At 40.6% G+C, this 27,563-nt stretch overlaps 2 protein-coding genes and 1 long non-coding RNA gene across 3 annotated transcripts in view; 1 reads left to right on the plus strand and 2 right to left on the minus strand.

Moving 5' to 3' along the window:
• hip1rb (huntingtin interacting protein 1 related b) overlaps positions 1-12,330 on the minus strand; it is a 22,806-nt gene extending 10,476 nt beyond the window's left edge. The window contains exons 1-14 of the mRNA XM_078250791.1: positions 12,041-12,330; positions 5,380-5,443; positions 4,644-4,786; positions 4,455-4,511; positions 3,424-3,504; positions 3,249-3,325; positions 2,971-3,032; positions 2,036-2,176; positions 1,806-1,863; positions 1,337-1,412; positions 919-1,080; positions 751-806; positions 570-642; positions 1-47 (exon numbers count right to left, since the gene is read on the minus strand). The exon at positions 1-47 is cut by the window's left edge and continues 137 nt beyond it. Coding sequence (XP_078106917.1) covers positions 1-47; positions 570-642; positions 751-806; positions 919-1,080; positions 1,337-1,412; positions 1,806-1,863; positions 2,036-2,176; positions 2,971-3,032; positions 3,249-3,325; positions 3,424-3,504; positions 4,455-4,511; positions 4,644-4,786; positions 5,380-5,443; positions 12,041-12,127 — 1,184 coding nt within the window. The 5' untranslated portion in view covers positions 12,128-12,330. The remainder of the gene's footprint in view (positions 48-569; positions 643-750; positions 807-918; positions 1,081-1,336; positions 1,413-1,805; positions 1,864-2,035; positions 2,177-2,970; positions 3,033-3,248; positions 3,326-3,423; positions 3,505-4,454; positions 4,512-4,643; positions 4,787-5,379; positions 5,444-12,040) is intronic.
• A 3,091-nt stretch (positions 12,331-15,421) lies between these two features.
• LOC144518260 (hydroxycarboxylic acid receptor 2-like) lies at positions 15,422-17,957 on the plus strand. The gene has a single exon (XM_078250792.1). The coding sequence runs from the start codon at positions 15,556-15,558 to the stop codon at positions 16,531-16,533; it is 978 nt and encodes a 325-aa protein (XP_078106918.1). The 5' UTR covers positions 15,422-15,555; the 3' UTR covers positions 16,534-17,957.
• Positions 17,958-26,450: 8,493 nt separating this feature from the next.
• Positions 26,451-26,990, minus strand: LOC144517627 (uncharacterized). Its single transcript, XR_013501954.1, has 3 exons — positions 26,900-26,990; positions 26,689-26,813; positions 26,451-26,581 (listed from the first exon to the last, which is right to left on the minus strand). It is a non-coding gene; the product is annotated as an uncharacterized LOC144517627 (long non-coding RNA).
• Positions 26,991-27,563: the final 573 nt, after the last annotated feature.

Below are 27,563 nucleotides of genomic sequence, written 5' to 3' on the forward strand. Positions count from 1 at the left end.
TCTAAACTGTTGATTTGGGACTTCAGCTGTGTGATGTAACGCTGAGCCTTCAGGAGAGGAAAAGAGAGATCGACACTTCAGGAATAATCCACTTGTGTCAGTACATATTTCTTTTGTTCAACATGACATGAAATTCACACTCACAAGATGCATTTATTTATTATATTATTATATTATTATATATTATATTATATATATTTATTATTTATTATGCTCTTGATAACGGACAAATCTTATTACATGATCTTTTTACTTTACATCTGCTTTTGTAGCAACAGAACAATGTGGGGCACACAGCAGAGAGGAAAGATGTAAGGCAAAAAAAAGCAAAAAAGGTTGCAAGCTGGAACCATATCTGTGACGTCAAAAATCCTAACTGGAAATCCTTGTCTCCTTCAGAGGCTACTTGCCACATTCCACATGTCAGGAGCAGCATTTGCATCCACCCAGCACAAGACCAGATTCCTTTGCATGTAGATAATAATGAGCTCTGCTGTCACAGCTCTTCTATGCACACAAAAAAGGTTTGAAACCTGAGCAATAGGTGATTCAGTCTCAAAAGTCCTTACCTCTGCTTTGACTCTCCCCAGTTCTGCTCTCAACGACTCCAAGTCCAGCTTCAGGCTCTCAATCTGTAGATCTCTGCCAGACAGACAACACAACGTCATAGTGTGCTGACACAGATTGCATAGTGAAACCAAATAGTATGGTTGACACTCACAGGTTACAGTGAAAAACACCCTGGCTCACCTGTCATTAAGGCCTCCATTTGGAGGTCCAAACGTCTGATCAAATATGTCCAGTTGCTGAGAAAAAGTTAAATAAGTGAAAAAATGTACATAACATAATGATAGAATTGTATGAGCACTTGTGTGAGTGACTGTATACCTACATGCATCTGTGACTTATGTGCCATACCTGTGGCTGTATGCTGGCTGTTGAGGCTTCGCTGATCTCGATAAGCGGCTCTGGATCGTCATCATCATCATCTTGTTGCTCTGGTTCGTACTCATCAGGGATGACCACCACTGGCTTCACGTGCTTGGCCAGTGAGGCTGCATGCAGGAAGTTCGGTGGGGACTGACAAAGAGAAAAAGTGGGTATTGGTTAAATTTGTAACGTGCGTTATCGTTTTATTTATAGTTGACTATGAGAAAACCTTTATTTCCAGGTTTAAATAGAGCATAGTTGTCTATGTAAACATTAAGCCAACTTCCCCAGTTTGTTGCTAACAGTAGCAGCATTAGGTTTATCGTAAAGACTTTAACATCCAAGTTGGAGGCTGTGATTAATCACTGAAGTCATCCCACCTCTCCCCATCCCTCTGAGCTCTTACATCAGGCAGCTTGGGAATCTGGATCAGTCTCTTGAAGTACAGCATGTCTCTGGCTTTATTGAAGAAGGTCTTAAGACTGTGGGACAAAGGACAATATATTTTCTTAACTTATTATAGGTGGCTTCTGACTGAACAGTTGGCAAGTATGGCAAATGTTTGTCATTGTACTAAAATAAAAAAAAACATGGACCATTAGGTAAAACAATTAAACTACATAATTTGTAATAAATATTAGATGTGTGAATATAATGGCACCATTTCCCCAACCCTGGACACTCCTCTCTTAACTCAGCAGCAAAAATATAAACGTGTCTGTGACGGTGACACCAACTGACAAAGGGCAAGGGATGGGGAGATGTGATGGGCACATTTGCATGGGCACTGCTGGGTGAGGCAGGATTATGTTGCACACTACTCTCTCCCATTTGCTGTCTCATTCACTCGTAGCCTGTAGTCATGGATGACCTACCTGTGGAACTGGTCATGAAAACGATCACGGTGACCTTGTAAAGTGTCAGCGGGGAGACCTGAAATCCACAACATGGGACACAGTTTTTAATGCTTTGAGACACATAACTAATCTCAAGGCCATATCTTAAATTATAGCCATAATTTACTTGATTTATTGTATCGATATATAACATTTAACACATTGATCCCAGAATTCTTAGGCTAAGAGGGAGTAATAACTGTTCTTACAGGCATGCAGCTTGAATAGCAGCTTGACGGTGAAGTGGTAGAGGTGACTACAGTCCTGGATGACTTGGATGAGTGGGGCCAGCCGACACTGGCCTGATGTGAGAGTGGAGATGGCGATGGATGTGTTGAGCTGTCGGATCACTGGGAGAGATCAAAGACCGGAGCATACAGTGCATGTTAAGGATCTCTTTTGACTGTCACTTACCAAACATTTTGTTGTGTACTTGATGCCTCTGTCCAGTCCTCATTGGATTATTGATAAAGGCCTCTTGTGGTGCAAACATAGGTTGTACTTCACCCATTATGTAAATCATTCTGATGAGGGCTCTTTGCAGATACCGTTGGTAAAAAAAATTGCAGACTCCTCTATTGAGACACATTTGGTTCTCTTGTTACTTGAGTGCCTAGCTGACTTCTGAGGTAGCATACTTTCAGAAACATGCAAACATTAGTAAGGACATCTTGTGCCAATGACTCCAAAACATAGTGCTAAGACTGAGAATGCATGTGTGAGTGCACATACAGAGTACACTTCAGTCACATTAGAGCTGCAAAATTTGTTTATGGTGTTTGAGATGTGATCCTCGGCCTCCACCCTGCAGGCATGGGAGGAGCATACTATTGCAGTTGGTCTGGAGGAAATCAACTTAATGTTCTGTAATTGAAGGCATTTCCTCATCAGTTAAAACACAATTTAGGCCAAACAGGAGGACATGAGTTAAAACCAACCACATGATTGAAATCACTTTCTGAAAAAAATGGACTACAGTCTATGTGAACACAGGCAGGACAAGAGTTGCTCATAATAACCCTCTTCAAAGGGCTCGCGTTTGTACATGAATAGATAATGTCAGCAGGCTGCAGCCCTCTACTGTAGCTCAAGTTTCTCTTCCCCGGAAGAGTACGATAGGGGAAAGGTAGAGTTTTTTTTTCACCTGTCTCGGCCAGCCTCAGCTCTGCGTCCAAGTAATCAAACACCTCAACTGTGAGCTGGAACCTGCAGGAGAGAAGTTGATACCTCCATTAGACAGAAAAGAGGCCCCATTCAGAAACAATGATGATGTGACCCTGTGGAATTAAAGGAGCAGCAGGGCTTGTCCTTTTATTTTTAACTTGTTTGGGTGGCAGCAGCTGTGCTTATGACTGATGATTGAGAATTTAAGGCCAAACAGATACTTTAAAAAAGTTATTTCCGCAGTATTTGTAAACTCACACATTATTAATGTCCGTTCCTGCAGTGCGCTCCAGGACTTCATCTGTGGCCTCCAGGTTCGGTGGGATTTCTGAATGCTGTAGAGGTACATCTTTGGAGGTTTAGTGCCTATTCCCATCCACAGTGTGAATTCTTACAAACTGTGTCGTGACATATGACAGAGGATGCTCTTTACCTTCACATGAAACTCCATTTTTGTGCAGAGCAGCTTGGTATACAGAGCCACCAGCTGTCCATATTTGTCATGGAGGTTGCTCTGGAAACCACAGGAACAGACAGGCAAGAATTAAGCACAAATAATAATAAAAAGCACACACACACATATACATACATACATATGTAATAAGTAATATTATTACTGAAGGGGGGGTTATTTCAGGCTTCACAGGAAATCCAGTTAACCACACATTTATGTTTCTGCATTCTTTTGAATTATGGAAAATACTTTTTAAAAAGATCGGAGGCCATGGTTCTCAGCAGGAAACCGATGGAGTGCCTTCTCCAGGTAGGGAATGAGTCCTTACCCCAAGTGAAGGAGTTCAAGTACCTTGGGGTCTTGTTCGCGAGTGAGGGGACAATGGAGCGGGAGATTGGTCGGAGAATCGGCACAGCAGGTGCGGTATTACATTCAATTTATCGCACCGTTGTGACGAAAAGAGAGCTGAGCCAGAAGGCAAAGCTCTCAATCTATCGGTCAGTTTTTGTTCCTACCCTCACCTATGGTCATGAAGGCTGGGTCATGACCGAAAGAACAAGATCCAGGGTACAAGCGGCCGAAATGGGTTTCCACAGGAGGGTAGCTGGCGTCTCCCTTAGAGATAGGGTGAGAAGCTCAGTTATCCGTGAGGAGCTCGGAGTAGAGCCGCTGCTCCTTTGCGTCGAAAGGAGCCAGTTGAGGTGGTTCGGGCATCTGGTAAGGATGCCCCCTGGGCGCCTCCCTAGGGAGGTGTTCCAGGCACGTCCAGCTGGGAGGAGGCCTCGGGGGAGACCCAGGACTAGGTGGAGGGATTATATCTCTAACCTGGCCTGGGAACGCCTCGGGATCCCCCAGTCGGAGCTGGTTAATGTGGCCCGGGAAAGGGAAGTTTGGGGTCCCCTGCTGGAGCTGCTACCCCCGCGACCCGACCCCGGATAAGCGGATGAAGATGGATGGATGGATGGATGGACTTTTTAAAAAGATGTCATAACAAATATGCAAAGACTCACCCATAGTTTTCCAATTTCAACTAGAGAACTGTGATGCCTCATGCAGTCTTGTAGAACCTGTGAAGGTGACAGCTTAATAACCAACTCTAGTAGTTACATTTAAATAAATGTAAGGCTTTTGCCTTTCTGACAATCCCTTAGTGTACAGATAAAAATGTAACGGTAAGAGAAGGGTACTTGGTGCCGTACATTGCGGTGTCCGTCCCGCAGGACTTTGTGCAGTACGTGGCAGAACTTCCAGCTGAGGATGGAGCTGCTGGCCAGAGGGAAGCCCAGAGCATAGGACCAAAAAGTGTAGGCTCCCTTCTCCCTGTGAGTCCCCAGGATGATTCCTGTTGTCGTGTTGTTAAGGAAGCACAAACTATCACAGGACTGCTGCCTATTCCACAAACAAAACATTTGGCATTACCCACATCGTCACAATGAAATGAAAACAGACATGTTGTTGATAGTCAGGTTTCCATGATATAGCCTGCACCTATTTAGGAAAAATGATTAGGTACTATTTTGTATTTGTTTCTATCTATAACTCATTACTTTATCCTCCTGGAATACATTATTCTTATTGGTAACCCATTTGTGTACCATGGGTACCATGTGTTCCTGTTAGCTCCCACCCTAATATTCTGTTCAAACAGGAAATACATCAAATTACAGAATAAACATTCTCCCAAATTGCTGTTTCATGATGACTTAACTGTGCTGACACATTTCCCCTATGAAGGTAAACAATGACTCTGTCTGTCCAAAAAGAGAGACACGAAACGGGTATGTATGCCTTACATATCAATTACCTTACAAGTTGTGATGTGAAGGCAGTGCCACACACTACTGATCAAAACAGAACTCAGAAAACAAAAGAAAAACTACTCTTGTTAGTTTGGAAATGGTGATTTGTTTTTTTTGTTTTTTTTAAAAAGGATACGTCGTACATGTTTCTCCTTCACAGGCGTCTCAGCAGAGGTGATGGCCTTGCTGATGCTGTTCAGCTAAAAAGGAGAGGAGAGAAGAGGAGTTAATCTAAGATCTGGTACGGCTTGCTTCTCCACCCACACCACTATCAGTTGTATGGGCTTACATTAGACATAACAAAAAATACATAAGTCATGAGAAGTTAAACAAAGACCAGGAGTCAAACAAATGATATCAGGTTGCACTGCAATGGCAGGAATAAATCAGAGAAACAATGACTGCACTGTGTACACGCAGCCTTGTACAGAGAGACCTTCAGCTCTCACCTTATGGTTAGCCTGATTTTAACTGACCAAAAACAGACAGTATTTCAGCTATTTATTAGATTTCTTGATGATTTGAATAGTTGTGATGCTAAGTTTAGTAGGGAGTATCACCACAACCACAGGGCAGACAACTCTGCAACCTGCCCAGCAGGTAAAACAAGTGTCGCTGAAAAGTAGCAGGAAGTAAGAGATTAAAGAGATGGAGAAAAACGCATAGTCTGAATCTCCACACTGTTGAATGTGTGTCCCCATGGATATTCACTTATTTCAATGAACCTAAGATACAGTGCACCACAGCCCAAAAGCAATATGGTAACTGCCTGGTGTGGTCATGTTACACTAGAGTGCTCTTGTCATGGTCATCCTTTAGTGCCAATACAATTAAATTAAAGGTTAGAGACTAGGGGAGCAATCCTTCATTTGGGAGAGATTTACTCCTTCTGTCACCTTGCTGAAGTGCTTTTGAGCAAGACATTGAATCCAGCTCCCCGGTAGCTGTCTTGTTACTGACCATGCACTATAACCTTTTTGGCTGTCTATTGGTCTTTATCTAATTATCACATCATTATTAATGTTTAAAAAAACTTTAATCTGCAAATAAATGTGATATACATAAATCCCTCTTAAGCTAAAGTGAAGGTTTTTCTTTTATCAATTATTTCCAAGGCCAACGGATTATAAGCAACCATTAAAAAGTGACATTTGGATTTTTGGACCCCAGGAAGACTAGCTGGTCGTCTAGGCGTCAGCTAATGGGGATCCTTAATAAATACAAATACAAATGAATACATTTGAAGTGTTTCTGTACCGTCTGTCTTCCTTAATGCAGACACATCATTTCTTGCTTTGGTACACAAGTCTGAAAACAAAGATTGCTCTGCCACTGTTTCATGGATGGTAAACCTTCACTAACAAGAATGCTTTACTTCACAGTTACTTTATACGGAAATAACCATGTAGCTGATCATGGCTGACAGCAGCTGTGCTGAGGGCTTTGATTTGCAAAGAGAAAGCATGATGCAAAATGTAGTCCAAATTTGATGCAAGCCAAAGAAAGAACGTTCTACACTGTGGGCGGTATGATGTGCAAGGAGTTCCACAGTTTGAACTGCGTTTCCATTATGACCTTTGTAATTGGAAAAGGAATTTATAAAGTATTTTTGGTTGTGGGCAACACATAGATAATATATCTCTTTCTCCTCCTTCCTGTCTTTTAAAGTAAATTTAAATGAATTAAAAGGAATTTCAATTTGAGCCCGACTGCACAGTAGAGGAATGTAGAACAACTATCTCTTACACAATCAAACATGCTTGACCATGATGTCGCCTTTGGGGATCCTACGAGAGATATTTGACTCACTTACACATGACGATTACATAATGATCAAAGCTGTGGCTACACAGAACAATTACCCTGGACTACTGTGACCCCACCCACAGATAAATCAGGCTTAAAAAAAATGTGTGGCGTGCCCTGCCTTAAGTCACAATTCAGTGTTGTGTTTTGTTTGAGGGAAGTGTGCTGAAAAAGTAATCAACACTGGGCCAGAGAATAACTCACTCTACAGTCCCATGTCCCACTGAGGTGTCGCAATCAACCAAACCAGTTAGTCAAAACCTGCAGGAAAAAACAACTTGGTACAGTTCACAAAACAAGGGCTGCTTAGAAAAATACACAATTTTCTTTTTAATTTTCCCAACATACTTAGCCGCGATTGTCTTAATATTTAGGGACTTAAATCACCAAAATAGGACAAAACTAAGACAATACAAAATACAATACAAGTACAGCAATATAAATGCATATCTACTTGTTTGTCATGTGGCCTTTAACACATCTGGCCCACAGTATCTGTGTGATGCTTCACCATCACAGTATTACATAATAGACTAATCCAACATACAGTTCAAGCATTAAAAAGGAGCAACATTTTTACTCTTGGCCTCTTTTCTCAAAGTATCCTCCTGCATAAAAAGGCTCCTTTAACATGAGTGTGTGCCCACAACATGAAGTAGAAGTTGCACATACCAGTAAATGACGGTATAAGACTCTGGTTATTTGGTATTACCCTCAAACACAGGCTGAGAAATCCATGTCACATCTCAGTTTGAAACATAATCACATATCAGTGGCAGAGGCCGCTTATCCCACAAAACCCTAAAAAAGCCTCTTTAATACATTACAAAACCTGGGAGTTACCACCTCACCCCAATCCACACAGACAGAACCATCAAAACATACACGGTCACACAACAAAGCACAGAGGGGCAATTGTGGCGTTCAGAGTGAGAGAGGGGTGTATTGGTTCATAGGTGACCTCCCCCCCGCCTGCTACTGACGCAAATTAACTGCTAGTTCCTCGTTTACACAGGGCAAGTGCAGCGGCATGTGTGACAATGAGGGGTTTGTTGGGGGAGGAAGGCCGACAGCTGGGGTAGACGATTGGGTTGGATGGGAGCTGCGCTCTGGCACACAGAGCCTGGCACTGAGGCCTCAACAGATGGCCGCTGAGCAGGGAGGCTGCAGGGAGACTACCATACTATATTCAGGATCGCTGTCAGTCAGAGAGCAGCGAGAGAGCAAGGAAAGGGACGGAAAGGAAAAGGACACCGAATCCATGACATGAGGTGGATGGTGTCCAAATACTACACTACTTAACTGTCAAAATGCAGACATGAACACCAGCTAGTGTATTGTATTGCAGCATTTTGGGAAATAATAGTAAATTTCAGTGTCATGAGAGCACTCCAGTGTACATACCCTTACATGTCCTTGCTCAAGGCTACTAGGGAAGCAATGGGCACCGGTTCTATGGGGATCAAACTAAAGTAGCAACCCTTCAATTACTTGCAGGACTGCAACTAATGATTATTTTAATAATCAATGTATCTGCCTATAATTTTCTTGATTGTCCATTTGGTCTATACAACATCAGAAAATCGTGATCAATCACAATTTCTTAGAGATAAAGGGGACTTCATTACAGCTCTAATTACTAGACAGCTTCTTTAATTGCCTGCAAATTTAACTATACATTTTTCACTATAACACACAAAAGCTCTGCTACCACACGTTATAATTTCTCACATCAACCTACACCCAGTTCACACACTAACAAACACAGATAGCATTTCCTTAATGCCATGGTCAAAGGTAAGTCAGATGAAATCCAAACTTTTTTTAATAATTCGGTCCAAGTGCTCCAGACATGCGGACACTGTCGACTGTCCAACAAGTTAGTGCTGCATCTGGTTGAAGTGTCAGTAAATCCTCTGATCAGCAGAGAGGAGAAGTGAGAGGAAGGGAAAGCCTGGCCTAATCCCCGAGGCCAGCCATAAGTATCTATTCCCAGCTAGCATTAATGTAGCCTCTACACTTACTCCACAATCTACAGCCTCCATGCTGCATGGATACCTCCAACCTTGAGGCGTCTCTGCCTTACCTTGTCATCTCTGCCTTTCAGCAGCGTGTCCATGTGCTTGGACATCCTGGTGTGGCAGAATGTGTGAAGTTCATGAAGTCAAAGCATCAATGCTACACCTGAGCTGCTTCTCACTGGACATAATGCCCGAAGGCAAGAGCACTTATTGCAGATCCTTATCAGCTTAATTCAACAGACTGCTGCTGGGGCTCTGGCTGACAAGGTCACAAACAGACTTTAGCACAGCTCACACCTATTAGCTACATGTAGCACTAACAAGAATGCCAACAGTTTTTACCTATCCAGTTTATTAAATCACATGCAAAGTGAAGGTTAAATATAATAAACACCATTTTCAGTAAACACTTGGATTTAAAGTGTTCAAAATGCTCTTCAATCTCTTTTCAACTTTTTCTGTATTTGTAATGTGATATTCTTTCTCAGCTCAAATGCTTTTAAAAAGGTTGTTTTGATATTTGTATTAACTTTATATTGCTCCTCTCCTTCTTTGTCCCTTTTTGGGGGGGGGGGGGCAAGGTGGAGAGGGGGGGGGGTGTGGCCTTGACCAACTGCCACTTTGCAAGCCATGATGTCTCTCTCTTTCTCATGGGCGGGCCAAATTCTCTGGGCAGGTAAAGCAGAGAAAGGGAAGGTAACCTTCCTCCTTATGAGCTCATAAGGAGGAGATTCCAGATCGGCCCATCTGAGTTTTCATTTTCTCAAAGGCAGAGCAGGATACCCAGGGCTCAGTTTACACCTATCGCCATTTCTAGCCACTGGGGGACCATAGGCAGGCTGGGGGAATGTTATTAATGTTAAAAAAAACTCATAAAATGATATTTTCATGCCATGGGACCTTTAAAAAGGACACACCTGGATATTAGCCACTATGAACAATGTCAACAAAGGCAGTATGGATGAAATTAAAAAAGGGTGAATAAATCAAGTGAACGAATGGCTGCACAGATAAAAGGTAATGTCTTATAAGATTATGTCTAAGTTAATTGTTAATACAGCATCCACTAAAATATTCAACAAAAGATAAACTGTTCTTCTGCAACCATGACTGTATGTTGCCCAGTTGGCCAAACTGGTTATAGCTCATGATTCACATGATGTTCATGATTAGCTGACATAAGATCTCACTGCAAAAACAAAGTCTTCACTTAACACATCAGCATTTTTATTAATGTGTGACACAATCATGACCAACATGCTTTTAATTAATCATCTCTCTCTACTCCCACTCAGTAGCTGTTTACCCTCCTCCCATCCCCCTTTCCTCTCTCTTATGGGCACTCACTCAGGCAACAGGAGTGAGGGAAAGCAAACAACACACACACACACACACACACACACACACACACACACACACACCCCCCTTGGTACTGAGGTCAACAAAGAGGAGAGAACGCTGGAGAGAGTGAGAGGTGCAGCAGGAGTTTCAGTACTGGGTGAATCAGCAGTACTGAGAACCGCTAGGACAAGAGACATATATAATAGAGAAATATAGGGGCTCCCTACACTACTAGTTGAGTCTCCACATCCAAACCACTTGTAGTAAAATGCTGATTGGGAGGCGATATACTGTAGAGCCCTACAATAATCAGGAGTCTGATTCTTCCTCATACGCCAACCTCATTTGCACATTGCCCAGTGGATTCATTCAGCTGAGTAGTGGCTGAGTCAGTCAGTCATTCATCTAAACAAGAACAATAGTTCAAAGCAGTTAATTTAACTAGTTCCACTCAATTCTGAATATGCGGTTTAAAACAACATGTTGACGATTGTCTTTTACATACAACCTCCCTTGTTGAAAATGTTTTGCATAACATGGAACTAGTTAGATAACTATGCCTAGTTTTGAAATGAAAACTGTGCCTACTTGTTGCAACATTAAACAAGTGAACTCAGGGCAACAGACATGCAGTAGGGAGAGGACTGGGTAAAATAAATAGGGGCTTTTTAAATGTTACAAATGTGATGTGATGATGATTAAAATGCAACATATAATTTATTCTATTTTGTGAGAAAGAAAGGGTGCGGATAAAAGACAAGCAGGGGTCCAAGCACCTCAACTCCACCTCTCTACACATGCTTCAAAAGCAAATAAAACACTGACAGAGGAATATACACCCAGCAGAGGAAAAGCTCAGCCCATTTTAGATAACATAATACTGAAAGTGCTGTAAATCTAAATTCCCAGGCAGCTGTTTAATCTCACGTTTCCAAGTCAGATTGGGGTGTTTAATTTACTTAAAGCAGCAGCTCATGTGCAGCCGGGTTAATCTTTAAGCATTTAGTCATCAATGCTGTCTACATTGAAGGATGTTGTACTGTATGATGGTAATGAGTATAAAGAGTTTACTTGGTGTATGACTGCAGTTAGTTGACAACCAGAAGTCCCATGCACCTGTTGTTGAAGAATGAGACAAACCTCACTCTTTCAGTGCACACATTCAAAGGAAACTGAATCTGATTTCTTAGTACTCCACAGGGCAATATCTCAAAGTTTAAGCTCGTTCCTGATGTGCCTGTTGTGTCCTAATAGTACTATATCCAACAATAAGGCTGTTAAAGACAAATGATTGTAAAGAAGGAAAGGTGGCCAAACAGGAAGGACTAGATCAGCATGATACCTATGGACAGACTTCAGAGATAAATGAATGGTTGGCTTTCAGTATTCTTGTCAAATGCATCTATATTAAACGGTCAAATCTCTCAGAATTTAGACAACTGCAGCACATGGCTCTGAAAAACATTGTGAAATAAACAAGTTTGTCAAGGTGTTAATTGGTAACGTGGCCTATGCGGTAGGATGTGAGCACCGCAAACGGTCACCCGGTGAAGCCACAGCAGGCCTGAATAAAGCGCAGCTTTCTCATCCAGTAGTGAGCATTAACCCGCCGACTCTTATATTTTTTACCTGCTGCTTGTCAAAATGTTCCCTCTCCGCTCCGAGATCAGTCCGCCCGGATTTCACCCGTGTGGGCACACGTTTGATGCTGTTCATCCTCTAGTTTTGACAATGACGCTTTTAGCAAGAACACTATTTTATTTAAGGAGATGCGAAAAACGTCCAGGCGAGAGGAAATATCAGAGGTTTCTTCTTCTATCTAGACTCCAGTCTCTGTGTGTGTGTGTGCGCGAAGGACATCTCCAAGCTGCGGCTTCATTGCTGGTGATGCATCGCGGCTGAAGGAGGAAGAGCAAGTGTGTTTGCCTCGCATTACGTGGACGGATCCTCCCCCAAGGTGGAGGAAATCATCATCGTGTCTTCTGCCGCCGACATCCTCCCACTCGTATGCCAAATTTTCCAACTTTATACCATCACAGTTAAGTGTTTTAAATCAGCATTTCCATATTTATTGTGCTGTGTTTTTCGTTTTTCTGTGTGTTTTTTTGCACGCTCTTCTGTCCGTCTCCTTCAGCTGTAGACAGTGACGTCACCTCAATGAAATCAAAACGCATGCGGATTATTTCAGTTTTTTCCCCCCTCGTTATTATTTTAATCCCAGGATTGCATCTTCCAGTACAATAACAGTCAAGTGGTGACATAAACCATGAAATGGAGGTCTGATTAAACTCCAACAACTAGCCTACATTTTTTAACTTTATGTAGCTTACTTATAAAGCGTCATTATTCACCATACCTAATACAAACAATGTTATGGCATAAAGCAAACTCAACCATAGTTTAAAATGAATGTATTGGGGTCTGTTAAGCTGATGTGCTCATGTGGTTGCAGTTAGTTGTGTCCCCAAGATGTTAAGGCAAAGAATGCAAAGAATGATAATAAGTCCTCTACAATAAAATGAACAATGTTCAAAATGTCTTCAGTCTTTTAGGATAACTCAATGGGTGTGATAGAAACAGGAGAAAGAAAGCTGCAACAAAACACATATTAATGGATTTTTCACTCAAACTCCCTTATATCCTTCTTTAATGGTTTGTGGGGTTTTTAGCACGTTGTGCCTCTTGCTTTGCCTAACCATGGCTGACAAACCATATAACCTGAGGTATGTGAAATAACCTGTTCAGTCTGCCTCAATCACTGCTTCCTTCATCTTTTATCTTTTCACAGCTTCAGCCAAAACCTTCAGAAATAAGTCAAACAATCACGATACAAAGTCAAAAGTCGGACAGTAAGAACAGTTGACTATATGCAACTCATGTGCAGTTCTTCAGTCCCTCACCAAGAGCAATAACAAACACTTCATTTGTTTCATATTTAAGGCCCTGTCCGCATTTCAGTAACCTTCAAGGTTGTAGGACTGGAATTTCATGTTAGTTCCACTGGGTGGAGTAGTGACCATGATCTTTTGTTCCCAAGTATGCAGGTGAAAGAAACACAAGGGCTGATGGGACAACAGGAGAAGGGAACAAAAGGATATGTTTGCCCGGCAGGATAAACTGGCTCTGTCACATTTTTGCGCACGGTCTGAACACTGCAAACATATTCTCAACTAGTCTCTGAACTGGCAAGGCCCAACTCACATCCATTGATAAATTACTGAGTGGGAGTCCAGACATGTGAAATGAAAGTGACTGATATGATGGGAGAATTGTTCAGTGCACACTTGCGTGGGTAGTAATCAAAAAGCAGAGATGGAAAGGTTTTCCCCCACAGTTGCTTTTTGCTTTTTTCCCTTCGGAGGTTACATGAGGGGAGGAATGATCCTTGAAAACCGACTGAGGGAGACGTGCTTCACATGACGCAGTCTCTATAATATATGGCAAAGCCACATTTTCAAATGTTATCCACTAGACAGCAGTATAGGTTTATCAAAACTAAGTGTGTGAGCTCCCTAAGGCTAGCCTCTGTATTAAGTAAGGTTTATGAAAGAACCATTTCTTCACACACCAGTGGCCCATTCAACATGACTCATTGACAGTAAATTATACAAATAATCATCACAAAATACCACAATAGACACCACACCAAAGGAAACAGACACTGCCTTCTTGTCAAGCTTCCTTCCTCATTATTTCTAAAGCATTCTCAAAATAAGGTATTAGATTCAAATCTCGTTTTTAAATTGTTACTCTTCTTATTTGTGTTTATTTCAATGGATACATTACCATGATTTACATTGTACAACAGCTCACTTGTTACAAATTGAAAACTAACCATCAGTCTCACCACCCCCAGAGCATTCTGCTCATCTCCAAATCTACAAAACCATCACACTTCACACCACCCCCACCCAAAGGGCAAGAAATATTAATTTTAAACTCCATATACACTACATGAATGTGTATCTTTGCCAACATCCATACCTCCACACAAACATATCCAAATACAAACAGACATGCATGCATGTGTGCACCAATAGGGATCTACACGTGTGCACTCACGCACATACATTACAGTCTATTTATACTGTCATGTAGTGCGTGCAACAATGAGTTGAGTTTTTTGTTCGATCCGGCTGCAATTTTTATTCTCAGAGTAACCAGTGTGATGCAGCTGCTGCAATTTCTTACATCAAAGCTTCTGTAAAGCTGTTGGGTTAGCTTACCAAGACCCTTCTTTAAAACTGACTTGTTTTTGGAGTAAAAAGTTAAAAGCATGTTTTTGCTTTGTTATTACTAGGTATTATAAAAAGATTTCAAAAATAATTATATAACAGCAAAACGTGATAATACTTTCCAGTTCCTAAATTTAAAGAGCCAAGAGTTTCTCAGGGACATTTAATAATGGTTATAATTGAAACAAGAATAGTTAAACATGCAGTAAGTGGATTTCAATTGAAGATAATAAGATAAAGGACTCATCAGTGATTGTAATACAAGCCTCAAGGTCAAAATGTTTAAAGGGTTTCCACATGCAAGGTATTGTAAACTGATAATGTTCAATAATGCTGGCCCCTCTGATGCAAATAGTCAACCCTTCTTTAAAATAACTGTGTGTTAACATTTAATGAGAAGCAGTACAGCCGGGCTTCCTAGAAATGCAAAAACCCACTTCACAATTTTTTTCGTATAGAGGTTTCCCTTTAAAGGTGCAGTAGGTAAGACTTATAAAACTAACTTTCTGTCATATTTGCTGAAACTGACCCTATGTTCGAGTAGAACTACATTAAGCAGATAATAAAAAAACAAATTTGGCTCCTCTGACACCACCTACAGCCTGTAGTGTGATTTGCAAAAATCCACAGCTCCCTGTTCAGATTTACCAATCAGGGCCAGGGGGGGGGGTGTCTAACTGCATGTCAATCACTGCTCAGGCATACGTATTCATTCGTTGTGAGGGGCTTGGAAGACCGTTTGGGCTTTAGCAGAAAGGGGGGGAGGGACTGAGAAGTTGTCGATGTTCAAATTCTTTGGCTAAGTCCTGGATCTTCAGAATCCTACCTACAGTACCTTTAAAGAATGCAGACAGTCCTCCATGTGTTATTCCTCTGATCTGTAGCCAGCGAGGCAGCACAAAACTCAACATGAAATGCAATTTCAATGGAACTCTGCTGATCAGTGTGCTCCCTCCACTGTTGGTGACAGAATTTATTTTGGGACTCCTTGGAAATGGTTTGGCTCTCTGGATCTTCTGCTTCTACCTGAAGCCCTGGAAGAGCAGCACGGTGTTACTCTTTAACCTGGCAATGGCTGACTTTCTGCTCATCATGGCTTTGCCTTTCCGTGCCAGCTACTACATCTCTGAGATCGAGTGGAGCTTTGGAGGCGCTCTCTGCAACACCTGCCTCTTCATGTTGGCAATGAACCGCAGTGGAAGTACCCTCTTCTTGATGGCTATCGCTGTGGATAGATACATGCGTGTGGTGCATCCCTATCATCCCATCAACTCTCTGAGTATCTCCAAAGCCATGTGTGGAGCACTTGCAATATGGTTGCTCACCATCTCAATATCAGCTCATGTCTTCACTCTGCAACACAACAATACAACCTACTGTGAGAGCTTCATGATTGAGACTAAAGCCCACAGTAATCTGAGCTGGCATAAATTTACGTTCCTCTTTTCCTTCTATATGCCTTTGTTTGTGATTCTCTACTGCACATTCCAAATTATTGGCCACCTGAGAAGGAGACAGTTGGCCCAGCATGCAAAGATTAAGAAGGCTCTGTGCTTCATCACAGTAGTGGTGGTGCTCTTCATCATTTGCTTCCTCCCGAGCAACATCACGCAGCTGCTGATTTGGATCAAGTTCCAACAAATAGCCAGCCCCATCATCTCTGATTCTGAAGTCTGCCCTGCTCTGGAAGACCTGACCATCACGTTTTACATCACCATTAGCCTGACCTATCTCAACAGCGTGCTGGACCCTGTGGTTTACTACTTCTCCAGCTCTATCTTCAAGAACATCTGCAGGAAAGCTCTTCATCTGTCCCAAGCAGACACTGCTGAAAGTGCAGAGAAGAAAACTCGAGAAACAGGCCCCCAGTCGCTCAGCCAGCTGTGATCACAAAATCAAGGAAATCATTGAGATAGATGCAGCTTGATTTAAAGTGACACGTTTCTTTCAAAGTTGTCATGTAAGTGCAAACGATTGTTATATTTTTACTTCTCATATACAGTAGTTATCCAGTACTGCACCTAAAAAAAGAATTGCCTTTGGAAAGTAACATTGGAAAGTTATTTTTACTTCTCTATATACTGTCTGCACTTTTAAAAAATATTTCTTTTGCCACATATATGCTCATGTAAAGCCAAGAAATAATGTATGTAGCCTACTTAATATTTAGTATGACTTATACAGACACCAGCTGGAATCAGAGAATTTGAACTTTTTCATAAAAAATGACTTAAAGTGATTTGTTATTATCAAAAAAGTTGACGATTAATTTAATAGTTGACAATCAATTAATCTTTGCAGCTCTAAATACAAGAATACAAGTTATAGTGCAGTGTAAGAAATGATCAGAATCAGTCTTATTAATGAGATATATTTTCTACAACTTTTTTAAATTTAAATTTTAACAATAAATGACATACAACAATGGCCAAAGTGAACAAAGCATAGTTAAAACAGCATGTCACTTCCCCTCCAGTCCCCTACCCACCCGAAAACCAACCCAGTTCAGGACCAAAACAGACGGGGACAAACAACACAGACCCATGCACACTGACAGACACACACCAGTAAGGACACACAACATCCTATTAATGAGATAGATAAAGGTATAATTTAAAAAAGTGTTTTTTAACCATGTTTCCCTGGATGACTTCATTTGACTTCCACCTACCATGAAGTGCATGCACTTATACATACACACAATACATAGTAGTCACTATAATAATTGATAACCAAAATAAATCAAGGATTCATATTTAAATAGTTGCATTCTGTGATCACAGTAATGCAATTTGTCACAATAACGCAATATAACACAAGCATATTTGATTCAAATGTGAAGTAGTCTGGTCAAACGGCCTTGTATCTAACACATCCAATACAAAACAAAACATGAGTAGTTGAGAATATACTGTATATTATGGAATTTAGATGTTGCTTGTTATGTTCTGCTAATTACTCATCATGTGGAAGTCATATTACCTGCACATCTTTTTTTAATCTTTCATTTCTATTTGCACTTTGCAATCTGTTCTACTTCAACTACTTATTAGTTTTTGTTGTTGTTCTTGATCTCTGTATCTTGTTATTGTCACCCCCCTCCTTTACACTTAATTTGTAAATATTTAGAATATTTTAAGTATTTTGTCTTTATCTTATTATTTTTTTAAAACCTTGTTTTTTTATTTTCTGTACTTGTATAATGTCTGAGAGAAACAGCACTTTGATCCTCTATGTCCTGTACATATGCCAGAATTGACAATAAAGTTGGCTTTGACTTATGTGGCCTTATTAAAACTAGTTTTTTCTTATATTTTTTCTTTCGCTTGGTTGATTATACAAAAGGCAAAATATTTAATGCAACATGAAAAACAAGTAATTCTTACTAACGTAATTCACATAAATGAGTAAACAGCACGACACACAGCTCATTTACGACTAACTTAAGCCGCTGCAGAAGTGTGCATCTGGTGAGCTCTTTGAAACAGCCAATGAGTTTCAGTACAGATAGTGTAGTTCATACCACATTTATAAATACAAATATAATAAACCACAAACACCTCCTCCCTTACATTTAGATGGTTCTCCAAAAAGTATGCAGACAGCCATTTAAGGGTTGTTACCTTGACCAAAAGTAAACTCAATTACCTTACAGGCACATAATAATCTCAAATAAATAACTTCATATAGAAACACTTGAATCACATCTCTAATACACATTTACAGTAAGCAATACTACTAATAGATTAAACTACAACCAACTATCTAAAGAACTATTGGCAGGTTTTAAAAACATGTCTCTATAGAATACATTTTGCATACACATTACATTCCCATTCATGCTCTTCATATTATGGTAAACACAAAGATAAATTGGGTATGATACAGCAAGGTGTGATTTCCATTTGTTTATTTGTTTTGTTTTCCTGGAGACCGCAGAGGATGGGGGTGGGAGAGGGATTATGTTCTTGTTCAATTTGGGTATTGGGTATGATACAGTAATACACAAGCAATATGTTACACTGCCAGGTAATGAATATTATTTCTCTATAAATTTCAGGGATTACAATCATAGACTGTAAACATGATATCCATATTTAGTCTTAGGTTACAATGCAGACCAAACATATATTTTTTGTGGAATTTGTGGAAGACATGCACAGTAAAACCCAATTTCTAATTTCAACCCATACATGGACACCAATTTCAAAAACACGTCATTTTGGGCTTTGATTTGTGAAATGTGCCATTTCAACCCAACACTGAAGACAAATTTAAGAGACTATTACTGTACGTTATAATCACACAGCAATCTCCGTTTTTAAAAGTCAAGGCAATTTGGAAGAGAAGTAAGCTCACACTGGCTGAGATGCGGCTCTGACTTCATTGTATCAACTACTCTACCGCTGAATCAAACAGGAAGCATCTTCTTGATGTACAGTGCTTGTGGTTCATGCACCACGTCAGCCCCCTGAGCCCTTTTGAAAATGATCTACCAAATATAAGCTGAACCTTGACTAAGTGTGAGTTTTACCCACAGTTTCACAGTTGTTAAAAACAGATGTAAAAAAGTACCCCTCAAATGTGGTAACTAAATATGGACTCACGAGTTGTGGCAAAAATGTGTACTTAGGCAGGATATCTTTCACAGAGATTAAAGTAACAGATTTTTTTTACAATAAAGAATATAGTAAACCTAAATTAAGAAAATGGGGGTTAAATATATAAAGGAGTGCATCCTACAGAACATTTACATACTTTGATTTATTTGTGTGTATGCACCAAAACAGAAAGACTGAAATACAGTCAAATAGAATTAGAAATAGCAACCAAACTACTTTTTCAGGTATACGTTTGACATTTAAGTTATTTTACGTCACAGACATAAATTCATTTCATTTTAAGACTTAAAGTGATAGTGAAGTTTTTTCTACTGCATGTTAGCCAACAGTTATAACAACATATACCAAATAATAACAAGCCACGAGGTGATAAAATAAAAAAAGATGAATATCCTGTATTTTTTTTTCTGTGTTTTTTTTTTTTTTTAAACATACACAACAGAAACACAAATTGAACAAGAACATAACCCCTCTCCCACCACCATCCTCTGCGGTCTCCAGGAAAACAAAACAAATCACACCTTGCTGTATCATACCCAATTTCTCTTTGTGTTTACCATAATATGAAGAGCATGAATGGGAATGTAATGCAAAACATATTCTATAGAGACATGTTTTTAAAACCTGCCAATAGTTATTTAGATAGTTGGTTGTAGTTTAATCTATTAGTAGTATTGCTTACTGTAAATGTGTATTAGAGATGTGATTCAAGTGTTTCTATATGAAGTTATTTATTTGAGATTATGTGCCTATAAGATAATTGAGTTTACTTTTGGTCAAGGTAACAATCCTTAAATGGCTGTCTGCATACTTTTTGGAGGACCATCTAAATGTAAGGGAGGAGGTGTTTGTGGTTTATTATATTTGTATTTATAAATGTGGTATGAACCACACTATCTGTACTGAAAATCATTGGCTTTCAAAGAGCTCACCAGATGCACACTTCTGCAGCGGCTTAAGTTAGTCGTAAATGAGCTGTGTGTCGTGCTGTTTACTCATTTATGTGAATTACGTTAGTAAGAATTACTTGTTTTTCATGTTGCATTAAATATTTTGCCTTTTGTATAATCAACTAAGCGAAAGTCAGGGGCAGCGTTAAGCTATCATTTTCTTGGATGCGGTCGAGCCGGCTAGCCAAATTTTCTTCTGTCTCCCAAGCAGGTAATTTAGAGTTGTCATTAAGCAACAAAACAATCGGGTCAGAAGGAATTCGACATCCTATCACTTCAGATATTATTGATGTTTTATTCCAGAACGCATGCACCTGTTCACACTCCCAGACCATGTGCAGGAAGGTTCCAGTTTGTTCAGGTTGACAGAACGTGCAATAGGGAGTAGGAATGACTTTAGACACGTATCTCTTCTGAGGAGTCCAATATGTCCTATGACATACAGTATGTTGGATCTGCTGGTGATTTGGGTTCTTAGAACAATGGAAAATGTTGTCCCAGACTGTCTCCCAATTAATTGCGTTACCCTCAGGGCTCAGCTCTCAATTCCTTTTCCTTGCTCTTGGGAGTTCTCCTATGGATACTTGCATCAATTTAGCATAGATCTTGGCTAATCCTCTCACAGGAAAATCAACAAACCATTTAATGACTGGGTGTGCCTCAAGACTGTTTCCCCATGGCACTCCATAACATTTAAGAGCTGATCTTAAGCGCAGATACAAGAAGAAGGATGTCCTGGGGACCTCAAAACTAGCTCTTAGGTCTTCAAAACTCAACATACCTTTCTCATTGAATAGCTGGTTTACAGTATAAATGCCTCTGTCATTCCACTGCTTACAAGCAAAGGGTTTGTTACCAGACATTAAGTGTGTATTGTGCCCAATTGGGGTGTTCAAATTCCACTTGTTGGTGTAGTGTAGTTGCTCCTCCACCTGTTTAAAGTTGGTCAATGTGTTGGTGATAATAGAGCCACAGGCTAACATACACTTTTTTGGACACACACCTGCAAAGGCAAGGTCCTGCAGTCTTAGACTTCCAGTGAGGTTTTGCTCTATTTCTCTCCATGGGACTGTAGATGAGGGGGTCCATCCACACTCTGAGGGCCCGTAGCTGAAAGGCTCTGTGATGCACTTTAAGGTTGGGGAGGGCCAAGCCTCTCATGTTTGAGGTACGTTGCAGGGTAGAGTATTTTAGCCTAGGTTGTTTATTATTCCAAATATATTGCCGATTTAAGGTATCAAGTTTCTTCCAGAAATTTATCGGTGGGGGTAAGGGGATCATTGCACTTAAGAAATTCACACGAGGAACTATGTTCATTTTAACAACAGCAATCCTGGACTGTAGCAATGCCGGCAGCGCAGACCAATTGGCCAGATCCCTTTGAACACTACTTAATATGGTTTCATAGTTGTCCTGGACAACTCGCTGTAGGGATGCGTGTATGGTGATGCCCAAATATGTAATTTTACTTTGGATTGGTATTGTAACACTAATGGCTGATGCCACATGCCCATTGTTCAATAAAAGAAGATTAGATTTATTCCAGTTAATTTTATATCCGGAGATTGAGCCAAATTTGTTGACGATCTTAAGAATTTTTGGAATAGAGTCCTCAAGATCAGCAATGTACAACAAAATATCATCTGCAAATAATGATATTGAGCTGCTACTGGATTTAATCTGGACCTTACAGATATTATTTTGCCTTATGGCTTGGGCTAACAGTTCAAGAGAGATTGCAAATAGCATGGGGGAGAGCGGACATCCCTGTCGCGAGCCCCACTTAATGGGAAATGGCTGAGAGTGCAATCTATTGGTTGAGACTATGGCCGTGGGTTTCACATATAAAGTACACACCATGTCAATGAATTTGGCTCCCAAACCAAGCCTCTGCATTACTTGCCACAAGTAGTTCCACTCTAGGCGGTCGAAAGCTTTTTCCGCGTCCACTGATAAAACTGCTGCCGTTGTTGGAAGGTTTTTGGCTTCTTCCATTACATGAAATAGTCTGCGTACATTGTCTGCAGCATGATGCTTGGGAATAAAACCTGATTGGTCGGGGCGGACTAGCTTCTCAATAAAGCACTCTAAGCGGAGAGCCAGGGCTTTGGAAGAAAGCTTAATATCAGTCCCGACTGAGCAATCCGTAGGATCTTTGCCCTTCTTCGGCATAACAGAAATCAGCGCAGTGTTGGTTTGTTGGTGGAAAGTACCCTTCTCTATGGCTGAAGTTAATGCTTGTAAAATGGTAGGTCCTAATATGTCAAAATACTGTAGAAGAAGTTCTGATGGAATTCCATCCAACCCTGGCATTTTCCCTTTTTTTAATGCTGATTTAAGTTCCCCCAACGTTATAGGTTGACCCAGTTCTTCTGCCTCCTCTGGGTCATGAAGAGGCAGGTTTAGTTCTTTTAGGAACTTCTGGCACTGTGTCAGATCTGGGTTGCAGGAGGACTCATACAACTTTGAGTAGAACGATAGAAAAGTGGTGCTGATATCCTTAGGATTTGTTGAGATACCTCGGTCTGTGCGGACGCTGTTGATAGTAGCTCTAGATTCGCTTTGTTTTAATTTCAGAGCAAGCAATTTGCTTGATTTACAACCGTTAAATAGTAATTTTGCCGCACTCTGTGCATTATGAACTCAGCTCTCCTTAGCAGATCATTCAGCTCTGTTCGACTTGTGACTAGAAGAGTATGTGTAGATTTAGAAACACAAGTCTTAAGAGATTGTTCTAACGATTTACAGCGTTCTTCCAACTCCGCTATCCTTGCCTCTCTTTTCCTCTTCAAATTGACCACGAAGGAGGATGTAAAATCTAATAAATCCTTTAGTTGCCTGCTAGGTATATGCAGGGTCAGAAACTGAGTCGGTATTAATTGATATAAATCTTGAGAAGGGAATTATTAAATTCTAGACCTTCTAGATCTTTCTCCTAAGATATCACAACGGAATGTGGTTAACAGCGCATTGTGATCAGACAGAATTGCTGGTTCTATTGCTATCGTGTGGAACATTGCCTTAAGCTCACTGGAGCACAACATATAATCAATGCGGGAGTGGGTGAGGTGACATGTGGAAAAGGTGTAATCCTTGCTAGTAGGATTGTGCATCCTCCATATATCTGTAAGATGGTGGGATTCCACAACTGTTTTAAACATGTCCGATATGTTTTTGGGCTTTTGTGTGATTGACCTCTGATCTATCTTGATTTAAATCTAGTACTGCATTCATGTATCCCCCTATAATTAGGGTAGAGCGAGCGCGAGCGAGAGAAATTCGTTGGTTAGGCGTGAGAAAAAAATAAATAAAAAAACTTTCATTATATGTAGACTGTGCATATACCGAAACAAAGGCTATTTTCCTACTCCTTATCGTGGTACATATATATGATATCCTGCCAGATAGGTCTTTACTGCTTTTGTCTATGGTGAGCATTTCCGCGAAAGCAACACAATGGAGCCCTTGGTTTTGGTGTCGTCACTAGATGAAGCAGCAACCTTGAAGTATTTTGTAGACGATTTACATCTTTTACGTAAATGTGACTCTTGCATAAGCGCCACGTCTATGTTTGCAAAAAGGGAAATACGGCTGTTGTTATCAGACAGAAAAAGTCCAACAGACAAAACAATGCATAAGGATTTAAAAAGATCTACTTAGGGCCTACTAGTCACTCCACATTTTTACAAAGTTTTAATTGCTTTTAATATACTTGTTTTGTGTTGGTTTTATTGCTGTATCTGTTTTTATGTGCTAGTTTTACTGTAAAGTGTCTTTGAGTAGCCTGTAAAGCACTATATAAATAAAATGTTTTATTATTTAGCCTACTTTGCCTTAAAAGTGAGCAGAGGGAATTCATGTTCATATTTACCCTAAGGACTAGGCTTAATTTCAAACCCTTATTCATAATGAGAGAATGTTTTACAACCATATCCACAAATCTCTATAACCTATAATTCTAAATATCTTTCTACAATTAATGGTCATACAGAACAAACATGACTGGACAAAAACTAGAAAAAGAAGTAAGTGACTTCAATACACACTAAGCATATCTGTAAAACAATATAGCCTATTATTCATGTTTTTTCTCACTCCCAAGCTCCAAGATGCGTGACGGCACCAACATAAAAAGATTAAGAAGCTTTGTGGCATTGCAACACAGTCTCACTCCCATCTCGTAAAATACGGACGTTTGGTCAGGTATTGTCGGGGAGGTATATTCACGGGGAGCAGCGGAGGAAAAGCCCATTTCCTTCGCATTGTCCCACTTTATCTCCGGTGCATGTGCAACCATTTCTTACCATCCAAACAACTGCAATAGTAGGATTTAAATCAAACTTGTGACGGCAATAGTGACAAGTAATGCATGTTAATAAAAATAAAGCAGAACACATTCAGAAGACAACGGAATAACTGTTAAACACATTTATTTCGGATCAGAGCGGCAGCTGATTTAACACAGACTCCAGGATTAATCTTAGCTTTATCATGTTCTTTTCAGCCTGTTTAAATGTCCACAAAACATAGACTGTATAGCCAGCATTCATCATTTCTTACAGTCTGGTTAAATGTTCCTTCGAAGGTTGGTTCGAAAACCTACACACAGCATCCTCCAATCAAACTCGGTTCAGTAGCCCAGATACGCTACTCCACAGGTGCTGAGTCCTCCAGTCTCGGCCCGGCACCGAATGCAAAATCCCACTGCCGCCCTCCGGTTCCTCTGTCGGCAACAGTCCGCGGTGCGGGGCGGCCCGTGCATGGGTCGCGCCGTGCTCCACTTCAAGTCAGAAAATGCCCAGCTCCACGGCTGCAGCGAAGGCAAACTCTCTCCCTCCGTGGATCTCTCCCAGGGCGGCCGGGTGGACAAACAAGTCAGAGTTTTGTTCAGCGTGTATCTCGTGTTGTGTCCCTTCAAGCAGCCGAAGCCGCTGGATCGTGAATGTAACGCAGTCAGAATGCTCTGGCTCACATACCATAATTTCCTGCATCTCAGGTTCTGCCCCGATGTGTTGCTGTGAGGCATTCATTTCTGCTAACACTCCCTTCACAATAGCCTTTGATTGTTGACCGTGATCATTTTCAGGGAATCCGCTGCACAATCTATATTGAAAAGCATTTATTAAAAGATTACATGAATAGTTGAAAGATACATTAGATAAGTGCGAATATTGCATCTGAGCCCAAAATAGACCGTGTGAAAACAAAGCTGCAGAAATAGTGTCAGTTCATCCCGAAACTCCATTTTGCATGTTGAGAAACTCCTGAAAAACAAATTAAAGTGGAATTACAGGTCTGTTATGTTTCTATAACAGATCAATTATCAAGGTGATAATGGTTAAATAGAAAAGAAAGACACGTACGAACATGAGTAAAAGCGTACTTGAGGAGAACAAAAGGTCCTGTAGAGTGTTGCCTGTTGATCAGGACTCAGAGGAACAGAAGAAAACAGATCAGACAGTTAGGAGCAAACTGAGCATTGCAAACATGTATATCAATAACCTTCTAGCCAATCAGCATCAATTATTCTACCCAAACATTGTATAACAAAAGGTCAGTCAGCCTAAAGACAGCCTTTAATTCTGGCCGTGAAATCTTTGTTGCATTTCATATCCAGCCCTCTTTCTGCTCACATTTCCTGTCTATATCTCTACTGTCACTATTAAAGAACGGCAACTGGCCACCATCTGAGTCCTGGCTCTGGTGCAGGTTGTATTTCTGATATTTTGTAACAATGAAGACATCATATACACTTTGGGACCACATTGAACTTTACTGAAATGTACCATGTCTCAAGTAACAGAGATAAATGACAGCATTATTTGCATTTCTTTAAATAAAAGCGATGAACTATGACGTTACCTCCCACAGAGCAGGCACCGCCACTACTGCCTCTAGCACCTTCTGGTCTTTTACAAAGACTGGAGAAAAACTTCATAGACCTCATATATGAGTGAGATACTGCATTCCATGATCTTTTTTTAATAGAATTATTTTATAGAAATAGAAACTGATTAGAAAGATTTTATCTGGTGCCTCACCAAGTTGAAGCCCAGCAGCTTCTGAAGCAGACTGTTCCACAGCTGAGGGTCGTACACCCGATACTCCAAGCACAGGTCAGCCACCAACTGCACCGCCTGAAAGGACAAAGGGTGCTTTAGTTTCAGTGGAACTAGAGTGAAGTAACTAGCTAGAACAGTTTCAATGTTTTCGGGTTAAAAAAGTACCTGCGGCTCATGACTGTGGTTCTTCCACAACCCTTTAACCAAGCCCTCTTTGGGACTACTGAGGAAAGACTGCACCGTGTAAGGGATGTTTAATGCCTCCAGTTGAGAGACAAAGATGTAGCACTTCAGATAATATCTATATGGGAATATAAAATACAGAATCTTTAACACATCTTACACACCCCTTAAATTAACTTGGCATTTAATTATTCCATGAGTAATATTAAACATGTTTCCTATTACTGAATTTTGTTCCTGGGGATCTGCAACTTAGCCTCCAGAGTGGCTGAATCAGCGAGGCGGACGAGACAAAGCAGCGCTCGAGTCCGATGGCAGAAGGTCAGACAAGGCCCAGAAGTGCTGAGCGGCTACAGGAGGAAATCCAAAAAATAGACGTCATTCACTTTCTCTCGACACTTTGTCCAATTTTGACTCACTGCAGTGCATTACTCACCCAGGTTTCAGCAGATAGGATAGGGTTTAGGAGACGGACAGCATCATCCATGGGTGAAGACTGCAGCATGTACACCACCCTGAGAGCATCAAATAAACGCAATAAACAGAAGCTGACACACATTGGTGTTCCAACTCTTTGCCCAGCCCAATCATTGTGGATGTGAAATACAGGGAAAGAAAAACAATGTGTAACAGACAAGCAACTGACAGTTTTATACTGTAGGCCTACATTAAAGAGTACTAGAAATAGAAACTTATTTCCATGTAATTGTCAACAGAATTTCTTCAGTGATCTCACTTTCTCACACACACACACACACACGGTCCTCCTCGATGTTGCCAATACGCTCATGATTACCAATATCCTTTAATCAAAGAAATATGTTTTGTCAAATTTCTACACAATGACTATAATTTTATAAAACACAATGTAAGCAGATGAACAGAAACTGTGATTAGTGAATACAAGCTCAGAGAGACATACCTTGGTGACAGCAGGGCCTGTTTTGCAGATCCATTTTTCAAACATGTTACAGAATTTTTTTGGGGGGCTTTTTCCGCCCTTCTCCGGGAACCATCACCTTATCGTGGTGGAGAGGTTTGTGTGTCCCTATGAACCTGAGGGCTGTGTTGTCTAGAGCTTTGTGCTCCTGGTAGGGTCT

The sequence above is a fragment of the Sander vitreus genome, chromosome 5 (genome assembly GCF_031162955.1).
Source record: "Sander vitreus isolate 19-12246 chromosome 5, sanVit1, whole genome shotgun sequence".
NCBI classification, from domain to species: domain Eukaryota; kingdom Metazoa; phylum Chordata; class Actinopteri; order Perciformes; family Percidae; genus Sander; species Sander vitreus.